Here is a 19,131-nt window from a genome sequence, read left to right as displayed (position 1 = left end):
CTTGCCACTCCTCCCCCCTTTGCTTTGGAGTTCTGTGGTGTGGGCGTCTCTGTGGAAATGGAATTAGATGTGGTTCTCTGGCACCATTTTCTCTTGGAAGGGTGTGCAACACTGAGTAAAGGCACTTGAATAAGTTTTTGGAAGTGCTTGTTCAAGGCTTCTGGCACAGATGAATTTCTCTACACAAATGCTAGGAGAAGTTCTGGTTTTAACTGGTCAGGGCAAAGGAAACAATGGCAGTATAACTGTAGAATAACTCAGGCTAGAAAGAGCCTCAGGAGTTAATCTGGTCTAGCCTGCTGCTCAAAGCAGGATCACTGTAATTATGAGAATGTATTTATAACTCATTTTGCTTAACATCCCTTTCACCCTCTTTCTTCTACTTGCTTAATCTCCATGCAAACCTGTATCGGGCAGTACCAGCCCCACATGAGCACACACTAAGTGAAGTGAAAAACGAGTGCATACAGATGGTGACTGAATTACTTGCACAGAAACCTGTTTAAAAAAAATCCAGTCTTCAGCCAGCAGTCTGACCTGCCTGCTCATAAGATTCTGTCTATATGAACTGCAAAACATTCATATGGTCTAAAAGGTGTGTCAAGATTTGATTTAAATTCTCTGACTTCCAAGAAGAATGATGCTAGAATACAACTGCTAAATACTGTTTATGTTGTTATTGCTATGAATTTGTTTGAAAAATCTGGTCTGTAGTCCAGGGGACAGTGTCAAAGGTAGTAGATAGAATGTCCTTAAGCTTTTTTTGACACAGGGGCCATGTCACCTCTGTCACCACTTGGCAGTCTTCCATTTTAGCTCAAATACAATTTGAAGGTTAATTCTCTAGGTATTTCAAAGATACATGTTTTCTTAATTATCATGCCTGTTGCTTTTTCTGTTGTCCTCTATAGCACAGTGTTTTTAACTCTTCAGGTAATTAGCCGTTTGTCTGGGTGCTTTTAGCACATGACAGGAGTGTAGTTAGTATAACTATTTAATGTAGATTTACCTAGAGTTTAAATTACTTAACAGATTCAGGGAATGCAAAGTGTCTTAAGTGGCACAGAAGTAAGTGTAGCATACTTATTTGCATATTTGCTTAGAGCCCTTGAAAGGCCTGTGATTTCTTGGCTGCTGTGGCCACGTAACTCATTTAATGAACCAGTCAATGTGAGCTGACTGGTATGTATAGAGGTGTAACTAATGGAGTGCTTATGAAAGCATGTGTCTCTACTGAGATAAGATACATGGGGTTTTTATAGCTTCAATTTGTATTACTCAAGAGCATTTGCTCTAGTAATTAACTTCAACAAAATCAATTAATGTCTTGCAGCTTGCCTTGAAGGGATCTAACTATGCTGGTCTGCTGGAGCGGCATCGCATTCATACAAAAAATGTGGAGCACGTTGTAGACAGTTTACGGTAAGAATGTATGTATGTTGAGATTTTCAGACAAAGTGCAAATATCCATGGATTGTGTAAAACAACAAAAGGAAGCTTTGTGTTACAAACTCTAATAAAACAAATACTGAAAACAGAGTGATGCAGATTAACAGTCATCCCTGAAACAATCATAATGTGAACTAGCTCAGTTCAGTTAAGTAACACACCATGTTATACCTTGAAAACACGTGAAAAAGATATAAAGGCTTTGTGTGACTGTCAAATGCTTTTAAGCCAAATAGCACTGTAAATAGTGTCCCTAATTACGTGTCAGTTTTTCAGAAGGATGTGACAGGGAACAATATAGGATACACTCAGGCTTTTTCTGCACTTTGTAGGAACGAGAGGATAGAAGTTCGTCTTGTTAAACGTCGTGAATATAATGAAGAAACAGTTCGGTGGGCAGATGCTATTATATCAGCAGGAGGTACGACTTTATGGAAGGGAAGTATTTGTTTCAGTATGTTTTCATAGGTACTTTTTTCAAAAAATTTTGCAGTGCATGGAGCATCTGCACGTTTTGAATGTATACACATTTTGAAAACAAATTGCTCATCTAATTGTCAGAAAATATGACAAAATGCAATGGTTGTGACCATCCTCTCTACCTCTAGTAGCTAAAAGTGTAGCACTGGGAAGTGAATCTCAGTGCATGGCCACTTTGGAAATGTTCAGTATTGTTTTGTGTAAAACAGTATAAACTGTGGAATTTACTATGGTTTTCGAAGAAAGAGGATAAAATGCTTTCTGTCATGTGGTTATACATAGCCCTAAACAATACTCCTTGGTTTTCAGTATGTGAGATGGAGACTAATGTACTACCTTTTCCTGCCCTTGCTCAAACTGTCTTTCTTGCTTCCACACTTAATTCCAGTCACTGGAGTATCTAGTCGGATGGTACAGGTGAAAGTATGTGTCTTCTGAGCAGCCTCAGAAGCAACTACAGTTAACCTGATTGTTTCTTTTTAACATTGGATTGCAGCAGTTCGTTCAGTTATTTTTGTGATTTGCTGCAAATACTGCAGTGTGTTGCTGGGCTCTGACATATTGTTCAGTCTTCTGTGGCAGTTCGAGTTGACCAGGCTCTGCCTTTCTCTCCTCCCTGCTCGTCCACTTTGCCCATAGCTACTGGTTACCATCCAGAATGAGTAAAAAGGCATATGTGTGCATTCCTGAAGCATTCTAACATACTCCTATAGATTTCAAAGAACTCCTCCAAGCTGGAGATTAAATTGCCAGTTTGGCTGTGGCAACATCTGTCGTGGTTATGAGGCAAGCAGCTGGGAAGTGATACATCGTCAGAGGTTTTCAGAGGTTGAGTCTTGGTGCAAAGACTGATTCAGGTTATAGTTGTCCTTCTGTTTAACAGATAGGACAGAATATCAATAGCTGAAGAAACCAATGACACTGAAAGATTTCTGTTTCAACAGCTTTATCTGAGACTTCTTTTCCAAGTGTGCTTATTTGGGGCCAAATGAGACCTTTAAATTGTGCCTTCTAGGATGAAAATGGAAATGGAACTAAAGTCATTGTGTTCACATGATGCACAGTAAAATTTGGTATTGTTTCCTGTGTCCTGTGTCTTTGATTAGCAATACTTTCTAAATTTACTTTCTTAAAGAATTTCTTTTACCAGCTGATAGAGAAATTTCTGTAAATCTCTTTGCAAACTCGCTTCTGCCAGATTCAGTTGCCTGGGCCTGTGTAGCTATCAGAGAAGTAGTACTTTTTCCAGTCACATTTGTCATCTTGAATTCAGTTGTCACTACACCACTTTGAAAGGGGTTAGTAGTTCCATGGTCCCATTTTATTTCTGTGCAGCTTATGTGATCAATTGTTGATAGAAAATCATGTAGTGATAATGCTGCAGGAGATGTGAAACTATTTTCTTTTGGGATATCAAAATGTGAAGTGAAACTAACTTTGGTTCTGCTTTTTCTGTAGGTGATGGTACAATGTTGTTGGCAGCCAGTAAAGTCTTTGATAAATTTAAACCAGTTATTGGAGTAAATACCGATCCGGAAAGGTAAAAGCACATCTGGGAAAGCTATACTTTATTGAATATCAGGCACAATATACATCTGTTTCCATGATGCACAAGGCACGCCTGTGGCATTTGGCAGCATAAATGTCTCTTTTGGTGGATTGTAGCTATCAAATGAACCTGTTGTTTTATTAGAAAAGTTTCCACAATGAGTTATCTTATCTTGTCTGAGAGGACATTAAGGGGTATTGGATAAGCATGACTGTTTGAACTGCCACAGCTGTTTTCACACACCAGTGTAACAGCACTTGGAGTTAGTTAACTCGTACTACTGACCAGAAGTTTGAGGCTAGGGATGGCAGTGTAGAACAGGGACAGGAAAAGGGACTTAACAAAAGGAACTAACAATGTGGTGCCTGAACACAGAGCAACTTGGTTTCTCTGTGAAGGTGAATCCTACTGGAAATCTGATAGGGCCTCAAATGAAGAAGTTTGTTTTGGTTTCTTCATGTAAACAATGTCATTGCTCAGAGGACGCACTCTCCTCAGCCGGTTAATGGCATTTAGTTGTCCTATTATAAACTGCACACAAGTTGCATCCACCTAGCTGTAAGATTGATTTGGGCAGGTGGATACAGTGTTTTAGTACTGCCTGGTTGGTGTAACCTTCAAAAGGATAGCAAGTAAAACTCAGAATTCACCAAGGCTGTGTCTGCTGAGATTCCCAGATATAGATTTCTGCTTTTGATATTACCAGTTAATTTAATCTTAGTAGGTAAGAAAGTGGTGGCCAGAAGTTTTCATTCCTTCTGTATGTTACTTCTCTTCCAAAACTTTTCAAATGCTGTGGATAGACGTTCTCCAGTATCAAGCCTGAATAGCAGTGTTCAAATAACAAGTTATCAAATATCACTCATGAGTCGAACAGCATTTAGTCTTCTGGCTTTGACATGAGATTCGCTTGATCTTAGGCTTGTTGCTTGCCTATCTCGTATCACTAATTTGTGTATAAATGGAAGAAATCTTCTTTCTAACTTGCAAGGTTTATTAAGCTTGAATTCTTTGCCAAGAGCTATGCTTACAGGAACTATATTAGTTACCTACATATTACTGCAGGATTACTGTCTAGACAGCCAGTTTTCAGGGAAAATGTGGGAGAAAGATCTTATATCTCACACGTACACCCCAGGAGCTGAAAGAGGGTGTATTGTTGCTGATGTGCTGTTATGTAAGAATAGTATAGATTCACAAAGATCAAAATCTAGCTTTGCTTTATGTAGCATAAAGAGATGTTTGGTTTGTTTTGTTTTTTAAAGATGCCAGATCTTAATAGTTATACTGTCATTTTCATTGTCATTTTTTTCTTCCAGATCTGAGGGTCACTTATGCTTGCCTGTGAGATACACACATTCATTCCCTGAAGCGCTACAGAAGCTTTATCGTGGTGAGTTCAGGTAGGATTCACTGATCTTTGGTTTTCCAGAACCTGTTATCATTGGAAAATACATAATGATGTGCAGTTCCTAAGCAACAGATGATGCTTAGTAAAAATCTTAATGCCTCAAATAGTCAATTCTGTGTAGATGTTTACCATGTTGAAAAATGGGTTTATAGTCAAGAGTGAGATCAGAATAGGAAGGATAAAATTGACTGTCAGTTTCAGAAAAAAGACTTGTTATGACCTTCAGTATTTTTTTTTTATTTTCTGACTTTTATTTTTTTTATTATTTTCTGACTTAGCAAATTCATAAATGAGGAACTGCATTGTCATAAAGGCTGTGTTGGTTTACGTATTTTAACACTCAAAATCATATGTAGTAGAGGGATGAGCCATGCTAATAGAAACTAATGAAGCATATATGGTCAATGTGTTGCATCCGGGGTTTTGGTGATTATGGTGGAGTGGCTACAGTTTTGTTAAAAGATTAGTGTAAGGCAAAGCTTTTTTTTTATGCTGAAGATAGCTTGATGTTTTTAATACTAGATATTCTTAAAATGAATTAAGAAGGAAGCAAGCTGAATTTTAAAGGACAGACTACGTGTAAAACTTCCATAACACCAGGGGAGAGTTTTTTAATAACTATTTAAGAAGATACATTGTTCTGTGGTGTGTTAACATTCCAGAATAATTTTATGATGGTTTATGATGGCAAACCTTCAAACAGAAATAAGTCATTCATGTGAAAATATATTGCAATTGAATTTTATTTATACTTCTGGCATATTTAATTTGTAGCTTGATGTGTAACTGTATTTGTTCCAAGTTCTAAAATGAGATGAATACAGTAATTGGGATTGATTATAGATAGCTGAAGAAGTTTCAATAGGTATTGCTAAGTGTAAAGGTACTTTCAAGTCACATAGTCTGAAACTTAGAAAACAGAAGCTTTTAACTCTCCATCATGCTAAGTTGCTTAGGTAAAGCTGGTAGGGCTAATGCAGATAACCTTCCTTGGTAATGTGGCACTTCTAATGTTTTCTTGGATGCCATATTATATTTTTGTTGCTGACACTGCTGTTTTGTTGCTCGTGATGGAGCTGAAGCCTCGCCAGAGTGAAACAGAAGGGATCTCCCTGGTTATTTTTTCAAAATAATAGGAAGTGATATTCCTAAGCAAGGACCTGAGCAGGTATTTGCCTGGGCAGCTCTCAGATTTGTTTTGCCCTAAGGAAACTTTAGAATAGGTGGGCAACTGGATAAGCCCATCTGGAAGAGCTTCTGGTGGCTCAGAGTTCCATAAGGACGGTGAGGTGCCAGAGACTGGAAAAGAGGAGTTGTTTTTTCTCCTTATCCTTGAAGTGTTAGACACTTCAGTGCAACAGTCTGCCTAAGCACTTAGCTGTAGTCTCATGAAACAACCGTCATCATCGATTTATAAAGGACAAACTATATCAGACTGTGCATATTTATTTTTTGGTGGTAAATGGTTTAACAGGATCTCAGAATAGGAGTATAATAGGGGTACAGTCCCATTGATACCTCACGTAGGAAAAATTGAAAGGAAGAATGCCTTTTATATCTTTGTCTTTCTTCATTTTAATTCCTCTTAAGCATCCTAACTTTCTTAGGTTAGGAGAGACACTTAAAATCTGAGGATACTTGTGGCCCTTATGTATAAAAAGGTGGATAGAGCTGCTTTTCTGGACATCTACAAATTCAAACAAACGATGGTAAAAATACATGTGTTGCTGTATAAATTCCTGAGAGCTTTTTGTTCTCAGAATCATTGCATCAGTCATTATTTCGTAAGTTAGGATCACATGCCTAAAAAGACGAGTTGTTATCTATAATGTTTGTAGACTACTTTTGGCCAATGTCCTCTTATTTTATACATACAAAAGAACTTAGGTAGCAAATTCTTCAGTGTAAAGTATTTACATTTTAGTATGATTAACTTTCTAAATGTAGAAATGATAGTGGAAGCTATAAAACTTGAAACGGACTTTGAATTTATCTAAGTTTTAATCTTAAGATGCTCTGCTTTGAGAGTGAAGATGCTCTGATCCTATCTAATTTTGTAATGAATATTTCAGCTACTGATACCAACTTCTTTCTTCCCTCTAAGGTGGCAGTGGCGGCAAAGAATCCGACTGTATCTTGAAGGAACTGGTATTAACCCAACCCCTGTAGATTTGCATGAACAGCAGCTAAGCCAAGAGCAGCACAGCAGGGCTCACATAAATGAAAGATTCCAGGATCAAAGTAAGTTAAAATCTGACAAGAATGTAATCACTTTGCTGTGAGAACTTGGAACAGGAGATAAAGATTTTTAAGAGCTGAAGTATTTGAAGCCTGATTGCTGTATTTGAGAGGCAGGGAGAGACAGCTCTCATTAGCTGAAGACCCAGGTTTTTTTAGATGGGAGTTTTTTTAATTCTGTATGTTTATTCTGGACTGTACACTTAGAACCAATTTTTATTATTAACAGTTAATTTAGAGATGGTTTTAAATAGTATCTGCTGGCACAATACCCGAGCTTTTTTTAAAATGCTGTGTCTTAGGGTTTCTGCAGACACTTTTGAGTTACCGCATGAGCATTTTACCATGCATTTAGCTGCTCCACACTAAAAGTTGTGTGTGTGCATGCATGTGCACTCCTAACTTGTACTAAATTTGAGGTAGGTTACTTCACAATTGAAAAAGCTGGTCTCAGACTGCCAGCAAGCAAATGAGAAATTAGAAGTGAGAATCTCTCCATGGGTGATTCTTTGGTCATCAGACACTTTGGACTGTTTTCTTTATGAGGGCTCAAAGATGCATGGTTCTATCCTTAACCTGTGTCTAGCACTGCATTTCCTCACTGGGAAGTCCTTAGTCAACACGAACATTAACAAAATCTCCTGTAATTACCCTGTGGTACAAACTCTGATTCTTTGAACTTCATCAGAACTGTCTGTTTAGTCACTGTCAGTAAATTTAACTAGGCTGTAAGAGGGACTGACAGAAGAGAAGACTTCAGTCTGTCTGGTTGCTCATGAGTTTTCAGGGCAAGCAATGTCTGAACAGAAGTGCATTTGCCTTGTTGACCTTGATTCAAATGTTTGTAGTCTCCAGTAAAGGACATTGACTGGGTACAGACTAATTAATCAGTGAAAAATTGAGTCCTTGAGGAAAGTAGAGCACTAGGTCGAGAAAACAAAGGCAGCAGAGTGTGTCCTCCAATGACTTGTGAATTGTTTTTGAAAATCCATGATTTAGAGCCATGATTCAAAACTGTTATATTCAATATCTGCAGGATCTGACATTTCTGGTCCACATCTTTTGCCAGTGAGAGCACTCAATGAAGTCTTCATTGGGGAATCTCTTTCGTCCAGGTATGTTCGATTGTTTGTTGTTGCAGCAAGGCACAATTTACTTAATTTCTTTTTATGACATTGCGATGGGCAATCAATGATGGGATGTCTTTGCTGTCAAATTTCAGTTCTAGTCCTTGAATATATAACACTGATTGTATTGTTGCTGGTTACAAAGAGTATTTTCAGAGATGTAGGTGCAGTGATGTTAATCTCTGGTTTTCCACCTTCCTGTCTGGCCATTCTTTCATCATTCCTGACTGTTTTCTTTCCTCTTCATGATTTTACTTCTTTCCTCGTTAGTTAGTTGTTACGTACCCAAGTACCTTCAGTTACTGTCTTTACAATGGGTTGAAGATTTAAACATCTATCTTTAAACTGCCTTTTCTCTTGCATCTCTTCTTAAATATATTTTCATAAGCTCTTAGCATGACCAAGCAGAAATAACTTTTGGCATGACTAAATACTCCTTTCCCTGCCTCTCTGTCATTAGAGGCAAAGGTATCCGCCTGCCTTTGGTGGAAGCTTTGTTACTGTAGGAAACCATTTATTTCCTCGTTGTAAGAAACCAGTTTCCATCAAACCTTGGTACCGTGTGATCCAGGATACCTTTGACTGTCCTTTCTGTCCTGAAGATCAATGCATTTCTGCCAGCCAAATGATAACAAGAAAGATGTGGGAAATGTGACTGGGGCTGCCGGAAAGGAGTTCAAACATGATCTATGGTCAGGACTTGGCCAAGTTTTTACTTGTATTTTCCCTTTATTCTGTATCTTTTTTTTTAACTTTAGAGAGTAACATATTCTTGTGTTTGTACAGTGCCTGGAACACTGTGGTTGCTGCTGGAAACAGTATTAAATGTTCCATGAGTGCTTTATTCTCCGTCTGGACTGCAGCCTCAGACTGGCAGAAGGAATTAGTCTCAAAGAGATACAAATTTTGCTCTCTACTAAATCAGACCTAATTTTGTCAAGATTGTAAAAAGTTTCTTAAACCTACCATGATAGAGGAACACAAAGCTGCTTTCCAATGCTTTAGAATAGCCCTTTCCTTCTAATTGTCACAAATACATTATGCTCTTCGGTTCCCATACGTCTGAGAAGCATTGAGGAACACAATGCCCATAGGAACGAATCTCTAGTAATAGATTTTCTGTTAGTAGGACCTTACACTTGAAGACTAAGTAATGATGTCACACAGATGAATCTTTTGTAAGGTTCAAATACGCTCGTCTGCTCTATATTAAGACAAAATGACTCTAGATGCTTCTGCCAAAGTCTTATTCTGCATGTCAGTTAAGAAAACAAGGAAACTGAAAGAGAAAAACACCACCACCTTTCATGTGTAGCTTGCAAAAATTATCTCAAACTGAAACAAGCTGTGCACCTGTGTTCTTAATTTGCTTCCAGTTCTTTCATCTTCCCATCTTCTCAAGAGTGAGTACACAAAATGCTCTTAGTTACTAAGAGTTTAAACTATTTGTCACCAAATATGCTTCACCTAAAACACATCAGTAAGCTCCTTTTACTGAGAAAGGTGAAACTCGGTTGTGCTGAGCACAGTGAATGTGGTGTTTTTCTGAGGGTACCTATTAATCTGAAGACCACATGTTACTGTTTGAATTAGGCACTGTGAACAACTTCAGTTCATAAATATACACCTGGATGTTCTGAAGCTTACTGAGAGATACTGTCTGGTCTCTCTAGGCCTAACATTAGGAATCCCCTGATACATAAATAATACCATGCAGAATGATGATTGTGCCCCAAGACTTACTACATTTGAGTTTTAGGAAGAATTTGCCCTGGCAAGAAACATGAGCCTGCTGGCTGTTTTAAATCTAAAACTGTTCTTGAAGAATCACAGTGGATTTTTAATTACTGAAGTGATCAAGAATTCAGCTTGAAGCCATGGTATTACTTACTGGCATTGTAGTCCCTTAGCTCTTAGTGTTCACTGATGTAGTTTTATGAGACCCAGTCACAGCATAAACACAGTTTTTTGTTAGTTCAACAATTATGCAAAGAAGGTAATGTATTTGTAGTTTCATTTGTAAGTCCAGCAAACCCTGTTTGTGTACAGAACTATTCCCAGATGAACCACAGTTTTTTGTGCAGAATTTAATAAAAAAGTAGCTTCAGAAATAGTGCTTAAAAGTTTGTGCTGCAAATCGCTTTTGTCCATTGTAAAAGCCGCTATAAAACAGTCAGTTGAAAGTGGCTGCCAAATTGGAAACACTGTGCAAAGTGTGTGAAATTGTCATCCAGATTTGAAAGTAGCCCCTCTAAATTTTTATGTGCCTGATAAGGCTGTGTGTTCTGTCTTATTCAGGGAGAACTTTAAGTCCTGCAAACCCAGTTTTAAATTCTCGCTTCATAGGGCGTCTTATTATGAGATATCAGTTGATGATGGTCCTTGGGAAAAACAGAAGAGTTCAGGGCTTAATGTGTGTACTGGAACAGGATCGAAAGCATGGTAAGTACATGCTCTACATATTGCTGCTTTGATACAAAATGTCACTTCAGATAAGCTAGATGAGATGGACCAATTTTGCTTAAGCATTTTGTCCATACTGAGACTGTCTTGGGCTATGGGTAAGTCAGTGCATGTCAGTTATATCCAGATATTCTCACTGTTGGTTCAGAGCTGTCTCAGGTGTCTGAGAAAAGCAGAGCACCCCTCACTTGTAGGTATGGAGAGAAAAGCTGAAAGGATGAGGAGCTGAGGCACTGAGACAGAAGTTTACCTTAGGTGTCGCTTTTAATGAAAGTGGTTGCATGCCACATGTGGAGGCGAATGGTTGGGGGTGGCAAGGGGAGGAGATTCTGCTCTGACCTGAACTCCTCCTTTTGGTTAAAATGAAACTTCTTAGATAAAGTAGCTCAGAAAACTTAAAAAATCTAAGCTTCAAGAAGAATGATAAAACATGTACTTGCAAACAGTGTTAAATGTTCTCTGGCATACCTACTGTCCATTCTCCTTCCAAGCCTCTTGCTTCTTTCAAATTTTATTGAAAGGGCACGGTCTCCTTGCCAAAATATTCCCATTAAAAAAAGACAGGCATATCTAACTGGAGCTGTGCTAGCTTAATCAAAGGGATAAATTATCTTCAGTTTAAACAAGCTGCAAGTCTAATAAACTTAGTTTTGAGATGCGAAAGACAAGTACAGTGAGAACCTCACTGGTTGTGCTTATAGTTTAAAGTTGTACAACAGACGCTGGATCTATGTGGCAAGCTATGATGAACTAAACCAAGCTTTAAATGAAATTCAAAAATGAATATTCATGCTGTAACCATGGTTACTAGGTTTTACTCTACATTGTAATTTGCGATTTTGCATTCAGTCAGCATGACTTGGTCCTGGAGGCTGCCAAGGATGAAATTGGCAGACTGCTAGGGGAACTTTCCTAGCATTCAGTACCTTGGGAATGTATGAAGCTGTTCTTATGCATTTCATTTTCTTATATCCTCTGTACTGAGCAATCCCAGAACCAGGGACCTAACTCCAGGATTGCCCATCTCCATTGCTGGAATCAATGTGTGCTGCTGGATTTCTCTAAACCAAGGCTAAGGCTCAGCGGAGTCATCTTCCTTAGCCTGTAGTCTGGGAACTCTCCTGGGATTTCAGACCTCCTTGGCCTGAGAGGCATTTAAATGTCCGAGCCCTTCCTTCAGCTGCCAAAACTTGCATAAAAGAATAGTTGAGAGAGAGAACAATTTCAAACTGTGCATCTCAGTTTCTTGCTAGGATCTACTCAGGCTTGCAGGTAGGCAACACATGAAAGAGAAAGAGCCTTGCACAAGCACCATCAGCAGCTCTGAAGTCTGTTAGGTATATGGTGGATGTTTGTTGCAGTCTGAGGTGTTTTACTGACCATGACAGAAGTGCTGGAGTGAGGATTTTAAGCTGTATAGAGACCTGGGAAGCTGAGATGTTCACGATATCGGTGCACTGAGGCTGTGATTAGTAACTGATCTCTTTTGAGCCTGGGCACAGGAGGGAGACTTCTATCGGAGTTTAGACTTGGTTCAGATTGAGGTTTTATTCTGACTTGTGCATGCAAATGTGGTGAATGCAAAAGTGCCTGATCTAACTGTTTCTTTTCTATATACACTGATTCTTGTGAGATTCAAGCCCACACCTTAGGATACAGACAAAGAGGCATAATATTTGTAAAGAAGTGTTGAGTTTCATAAATGAGAACTAGCAGAAGAAATTAATTAGCAGGAGATGGATAGAGGAGATAAGGACACATGCAGTCTGTAGAACCGTCATGGTTCAGTTTTTCTAATGCAGACTTAAATCAGCAATTATTTGGGTTCTAAGGCAAGAGGATTATTGATAAGGAGACTACATCCTGTGTATCTTGCTCTTCTTTCCTGATGACTTCACTTAATGGATTTCTAAAGCTTAGAAAGCCACAGGTCAGGCCAAGAGTTACTTTAAGCAATTTATTTTAAGAAACTGATGGTCTGCTCACATCTAATAGCATTCTTTATTTTTTCTTTCTTGCTGTTGTTGTACATAGTTCTTCATCTGTATGCGATGCATGTTTTGGTTTTGTTTTGTTTTTCTCCCAAGTTGTGTTGCTTGTCAAACAAGACTTCTACTTCTCTGTCTAGGTCCTATAATATTAACAAGGTAGCACATCAAGCTGTTGAAGAGATCCTTAAGATAGGTGAGTGAACAGCATGGCATTACTGGCCAAGTTTATATAAAGGTACACCTATCTAATTGGGGCTCTTTCTCTTGGCTCAACAGCTAAAAAGCATGGAGGTTTGAATATGCCATTGAACATGGAACTAGTACAAAAAGGTCAGTGAAAAAGGCAAGATTTCTTTAAGGTATCTTAACTTTGACCAGTTCCTTTTGTTTATACTCTTAATACTCAGCACTGCAATCAGTATTTTAGTGCTCCTGCAATATTAGTAATTCTTAGAAAAATTATTTAGGCACATTTGGTGCAAAATGTGTGACTTGATATAAAAGCACTTATTTAGACTTTTGTATGTACAGATCTTCAAGAGGTTTGAGACACTTTAATTACCTGAAGAGACCTGTTGAGTTTTCATCATGCAATAGAATGGAAAGGAATCATCTGTAAAGTCAATTTTTTTTTTTTTTGATGAAGGCAATTAAAGATGCGGCAAGATTCAGTAGTCCCTCTTGGTAGGGAAGCTGCTCTTTCCTGGGGGAATGTGTATTTCTGAGAATAACTAATTTTCTCTGCAAAAAACTAATGGCTGATTTCTCTATTTGCAGTAACAAACGATTACAATGAGTCCCTTCTCTACAGTCCAGAAGAACCAAAGATGTTTTTCAGTATTCGAGAACCTATTGTAAACAGAGTTTTCTCAAGTACCCAGCAGCGTGGCTTCTCTTCAAAGTAAGTGTTGGCTGTAGCAGACACTGAAGAGCTGTGCTTATCAATGTTTATAAATACCTCAAGGGTGGGTGTCAGGAGAATGGGACCAGACTCCTTTCAGTGGTGCCCAATGACAGGATGAGAGGCAGCGGGTACAGACTGAAGCACAGGAGGTTCCATCTGAGTATGAGGAGAAACTTCTTGGAGGGTGCCAGAGCACTGGAACAGGCTGCCCAGAGAGGCTGTGGAGTCTCCTTCTCTGGAGACATTCAAAACCCGCGTGGACACATTCCCATGTGATCTGATCTGGGTGAACCTGCTTTAGCAGATGGGTTGGACTAGATGATCTCCAGAGGTCCCTTCCAACCCCACTATTCTGTGATTCGGTGTATTTGCCAAAGTATAAGTAATCCAGGGGTTTCCCTTGAGGTGTTCCAGCATCCAGTTTGTGTTTTGAGGGGCTTGAGTGTTGTTCTTATAACAACAGGAAGAAAATGTTTCTGTGCCGTGTTACACTTTTTTAATGTTTGAGCCATCCACAATCTTACAGAGTAAAAGATTGTCACTGTGCCCAGTTTTGGGTGTGTGCCATTTCTCTCAGTATGAGACACAGGCATTGACAAACTGGAGTGAATTCAGGAAAGGGCTGCTGAGATGACATGGGGTTGAAATACATGGTATATAAAGGAGAGACTCAAAGGGAGCTTTTGTTTAGCCTGGAGGAGACAAGATTAAGCAGGGTGGATCCAGTTGCTGTCTTCAGCCACCAGTGGATGGTTATAGAGCTGACTGCCTTAAACTCTTTTCAGAGCAGAATAGGAGACAACAGCTGTGATTTTATAGGATGTAAGATTCTGATAAAAATAGGAAAAAAAAATTACAATGAGAACGGTCTGGCAGTAGAACAGGTTACCCAGAGATTGTGCTCTCGCTGTTCTTGGAGATACCCAAAACTTTACTGAGCAAGGGCCCAGGCAACCTAATCTGTCTTTGAAGGCCTGCTTTGAGTGGAAGGTTGGACTAGATGCCCTTCCAAACTAAATTATTTGGTAATTCAGTTAGGGCACTTGCGCCAAGGAAGGTTTAGATCAGATATTAGGAAAAATTTCTCCCTGGAAAGGGTTGTCAGGCACTGGAACAGGCTGCCCAGGGAAGTCGTTGAGTCACCATCCCTGGAGAGGTTTAAAAGGCGCATACATGAGGTTCTTAGGGACATGGCTTAGAGCTGGACTTAGCAGTGTTACGTTAATGATTGGACTTTATGAGATTTTCTAATGCAAATGTTTCTGTGATTTTTCTGGAGCTCCCCACAATTAAATATAAGCACATGCAACTGTTAATTGTATGTTCAGAATAACTGTGTTGAGAACAATACAATATATAAGTATTAATTAAATGTTAATTCAACCTTTTAAAACAAATGTCTAAAGGAGCTCTGACTCTAAGGAGATCTAAATTCCTCTCATTTTTAGCCACATCAGTGTTACAATAACATTTTATGACCTAGTAATAAAGGACATCTCTGGCTACTGGGACTAAATATTATGATATTAGATGAGCACTGTATATGAGTCATGTCTTTAAATGTTTACTGCTTCTTAGTCATTTGCATCTCGGAGTTCTCAAGGGTGAGTAAATCTTAAGAGATGGTAAGAGGAAGGAGTAAAATATGAGCAAATAACTGCATTTTCATGAAGGTACTCTAGAGGGCTAAGTTTTGACTTATTTGGAGTCTTCAGCATGCTGTATACTATAAAAACTAAACTGGGGCTACAAGTGTGTGCATACCTATGAGGGATATCTGCCCAGTTTGCCTTTTTTAACTGGAATTTGCTGCCTGTTACAGTTGACCTTTAGCTCTTGATACTAGATACATTCCCATTGCTCTTATTTATCCTTTCTGAGATAGTAGCTGCCCAGAGTGAAATGGAGGAGTGGAACATGCCTTCATGTTCTTTTGCAGTGTCCAGACTTCGCTGTATTTTAGTGATGCACTGACCAGTTAAGCTTTGACACTGTGGCTGTGCTTCCAAGCTTTTCAAATTTCTTAAAGATGTGTCTTCATGAGAATTTAAAATCACTGGATAATTGTTGATTCCATTTTGGAGATCAGAACATTGTCTAGACCAAGGCCTAAGTCAGAAATGATGAAGCACATCCATGTGAGACTGCAGTCTTACAGCTGCTCTGGCGTAACTATTAGTTCTCATCCAGCAATATGAAAAAAGTTTGGAGAACTATTTGTTTAATAGTGTTCTTACTTTCTACATATGTGAAAGAATAAATTCCAATGCTTGATTTAATTTTCCTTTTAAAGGTAAATGAAGAGGAAGATGGTTAGTAGCAAGTCCTTCAGTTCTGTCTGGACTCTGCTAAGTCTATAAAAAGAACTGTTAGGTTGGGAGATTATAGTGCTTAGTACAGTATTCTTAAGTATGCTCCTGTGTGATTAAGCATTTACTGACCCATGCAAGTGAATGTCCAAGAACCAATCTTCTTGCTCAGATAAGTGCTTGTGTGAAATACTTTATTTTTTAAGCTGTTTCTTGAAAACTTTTTTTATTTTTGCAGAGTGTGTGTCCGTTCCCGTTGTTGGGATGCATGTATGGTTGTAGATGGAGGAACATCTTTTGAGTTCAATGATGGGGCAATAGCTTCAATAATGATTGATACAGAGGATGCACTGTGCACTGTTGTGCTGGAAGAATGAAGGAGCCTAGTGTCTTCTGCAGAAACAATTCTGGATCCAGAAAGGGAACTCCTGGGGATAGACAGCACATCACAATGCTGCATTAAGTTGGAAGTTGGCCTTTTTGGATGCAAGAGCATTTGGAGGAAGCTTGAGACGCTTTTCATTCCTTTGGGTTGGGGATATCTTAGCCTGATATTTAAGCTCTTTTTGCATCTGGTGTAAAAGAAATATATCTGAAGTCTTACCTCTAACTTCAGTGAAAATGGACATTTTAACCTGTAAGGCAAACATGAAAAAAAGTTCTTTTTAAACACAGGTAGATGGGTTAGGTATCAAGGCAGTAGCATTAAATACTGAGTTGTACAGTTTTTTAGTAACAGTCTGGGACTGATCTAACTAAACACCTTCATACATAAACTTTTGTAGGGAAGTTGACTGTCAATCTGGTGATCTGATGCAAGAATATATAGATTTTGGTAAATTCTGATATTGATGTAATAGAAATGGAAATACAAACCTTTTTTATGCTTTTGAAAAATTTTACAACTTTGTAGTTTCATACAACTTGTGACAATTTTTTTTTTCTTTTCCAGTATTTTTTCTACTTTGTAGATGTTCATGAAAAGTAAAAGTCTGGTTTAATCATATCTTGAATGAGGTAGCTCTTACCTTTTTTTTGGCTAGAAAGGGACTTGAAACCCAAGGGTGTTCTTGAGCCCTTTAGTAGGGATATACAAAGTATAGGAAACACATTGAAGTAAGATATATTCGTTCACTGAATGAGTTAGCTAGCTAGCAAGTGTTCGGTCACAGCAGTGTATGTAGGTGGCTGTCATTAAGGAAAATATTTGGCTTTATTAAGTTGAATGGTTTGGAATTTTAGGCTCTGAGTTTTTTTGTAACTGAAGAATGCAATGTGCTGGATGCTGGTAGTTGGAGCCCAAGTTGATATCTATATGTCTCCCAGTTTTCCAAGTATGAGTTTTTAACTTCCCCAGAAAGTTTAAATTTCCAATCTTACGCTGAATTCTACAGATACTTAATTGGCAACAAATTAATTTTAATTTTACATGCCTCCAATCATGTGTTAGGTGAACAAGTTGATAATAGAAAAAAAGGCTCTTAGAGAAGAGGAAGGGACTTTTCAGATAGGTTTTTTTAGAGAAGCTGTGAACTATGACTGCCTTTCAAAGTCTGTGCTGATAATTACATAGACGAGAGGGCAGAATTTGTCAAAATGAAGATTCCTATGGCAGGAATGCTTCTGCTACATGACTTGAAACAAATGTGTCTTGTTCTATCTACTACAGATTATATCCAAAAGTGAGTTTTCTTCCAACTGCTTTTGAATGAAGAGACTTCTGTAACAGATGTTCTCAGGTCTAATAGAAACATTCTCCGGTGTGGCCAATCACTGTATTTATTGCCAATCACAAAATGTAAACTGATCTTTATAGGTGGAGGAAGTGGATAAAGGATTTTTCCTTCTGCTACTGAAGTGTTTGTATTCACTATAAACCAGAACTTAGAGGAAATAGATTTGACCAGACCATTCAATTCTAGGAAAATGTGATACTGATGGAGCTTTTTGAATAAGCTGTCACTGTTTGTGTACATTTCACCTTCTAAGTGTGCTGTAGATTGAGTTTTTTTACACTGTCTGCTTGAGTTATCAGGATTGCAGACTAGAAGGGGATAATCGAAGTAACCAAATACTCTTTCAAAACTACGTAATTTCAGGAACTTTCACAATACAGCTCTTAGTGTCTAATCTGCAAAATTGGTATAAAGGTAAAGATGCAAAAGAGTGATCTTTCTTTAGAAAGTTGGCTTCACAGAGACCAGGGTGTTTTAATTATTCCTAATCTATCTATAACCACTTTAAGGATGGTTTATGTGCCTCTGTCTAGTACACTAGTCAATATGCTGTTAAGATTCAAAAAAACCCCACCCAACCCACCAATGCCAGTAACACTAATTTATGACTTCCTATGACTTTACCACTGTGTTAGATCAGCGGTTTAGGTATTGAAAGTGTCCTTGAAAACCTGCATAGACAAATTCACGGCAGAAACCCTGTCCCCTACACGGAGACGTTTGTGTGCTGTCATGTTTTCACAGAGACTGATGAGTCTGATCGGGGTACATACCTCTTAAAGATGCCTGTCATTCCTTATTACAAACACTGAGACTAAAAGGCAGTGTTTTCAGGCCCTACAGAGCCAATGTATGATCTGCTTTAGGGCTTAGGAAGAGATTTCACAGTCAAATTCCTAACTTGCTTAGCAAAATGTGAACTTGATCTACTCGTGAGTGGCCTCTACTGGTTTTGTCTGTATTTAATTGCACTTCTGTTAAAGCATTTACTAGTGAGTGCTTGGTTTAAATAACTAGGATGATTCAGAGATCTATAATAGATGAACTGCAAGCAGATAGTAAGAATTGTAGGATCCTTTATCACAAGGGATTGCAGTACCGAGAACTTACCTGGTAGACAGTATTCCATGACAGGGCTGTTTATTGGTTTAACACTGATTTAGTCTGCCTGAACGGGCAGTGAACTCTGCACCTCTTCTATATACTGAATCAATCCATGGTATTTTTGTTAACTGCCAGTCCACACTGTGTTCTGCTAAACTTGACCTGTCATTCTTGGCTTTTTTTAAAAAGCGGTGTTTATATGTTATGTAATAAAAATTAAAAACTTAATAGATACATGAAGCTGTCCTGTGCCTCATTTCAAGTTTCAAAAGTGTTTAATGTGCTCAGCTTCTCACTTACTGTGCAGTTTTTTTAAATAGTGTTTTCTAAACCTATATAGAGCTTATCTATGTAGCAGTTTTTGGTATGA

At 38.4% G+C, this 19,131-nt stretch overlaps 1 protein-coding gene across 2 annotated transcripts in view; it reads left to right on the top strand.

Annotated features, from left to right (window-relative positions):
* Positions 1–18,983, top strand: part of NADK2 (NAD kinase 2, mitochondrial) — a 33,158-nt gene extending 14,175 nt beyond the window's left edge. Inside the window, exons 2-12 of one of the 2 annotated variants that reach the window (XM_065656662.1) lie at positions 1,334–1,422; positions 1,782–1,870; positions 3,388–3,469; positions 4,798–4,881; positions 6,994–7,130; positions 8,164–8,242; positions 10,601–10,696; positions 12,846–12,901; positions 12,985–13,038; positions 13,486–13,609; positions 16,160–18,983. In XM_065656662.1, the coding sequence (XP_065512734.1) occupies positions 1,334–1,422; positions 1,782–1,870; positions 3,388–3,469; positions 4,798–4,881; positions 6,994–7,130; positions 8,164–8,242; positions 10,601–10,696; positions 12,846–12,901; positions 12,985–13,038; positions 13,486–13,609; positions 16,160–16,298 (1,029 nt within the window). In that variant the 3' untranslated portion in view covers positions 16,299–18,983. Of the gene's footprint in view, positions 1–1,333; positions 1,423–1,781; positions 1,871–3,387; positions 3,470–4,797; positions 4,882–6,993; positions 7,131–8,163; positions 8,243–10,552; positions 10,697–12,845; positions 12,902–12,984; positions 13,039–13,485; positions 13,610–16,159 lie in introns of both variants that reach the window. The other variant, XM_065656660.1, reaches the window with a different exon arrangement.
* Positions 18,984–19,131: the final 148 nt, after the last annotated feature.

This window comes from Caloenas nicobarica, chromosome Z (genome assembly GCF_036013445.1).
Source record: "Caloenas nicobarica isolate bCalNic1 chromosome Z, bCalNic1.hap1, whole genome shotgun sequence".
NCBI classification, from domain to species: Eukaryota; Metazoa; Chordata; class Aves; order Columbiformes; family Columbidae; genus Caloenas; species Caloenas nicobarica.
The sequence above is the reverse complement of the archived record's forward strand: the minus strand, read 5'-3'. Positions and strand labels throughout refer to the sequence as shown.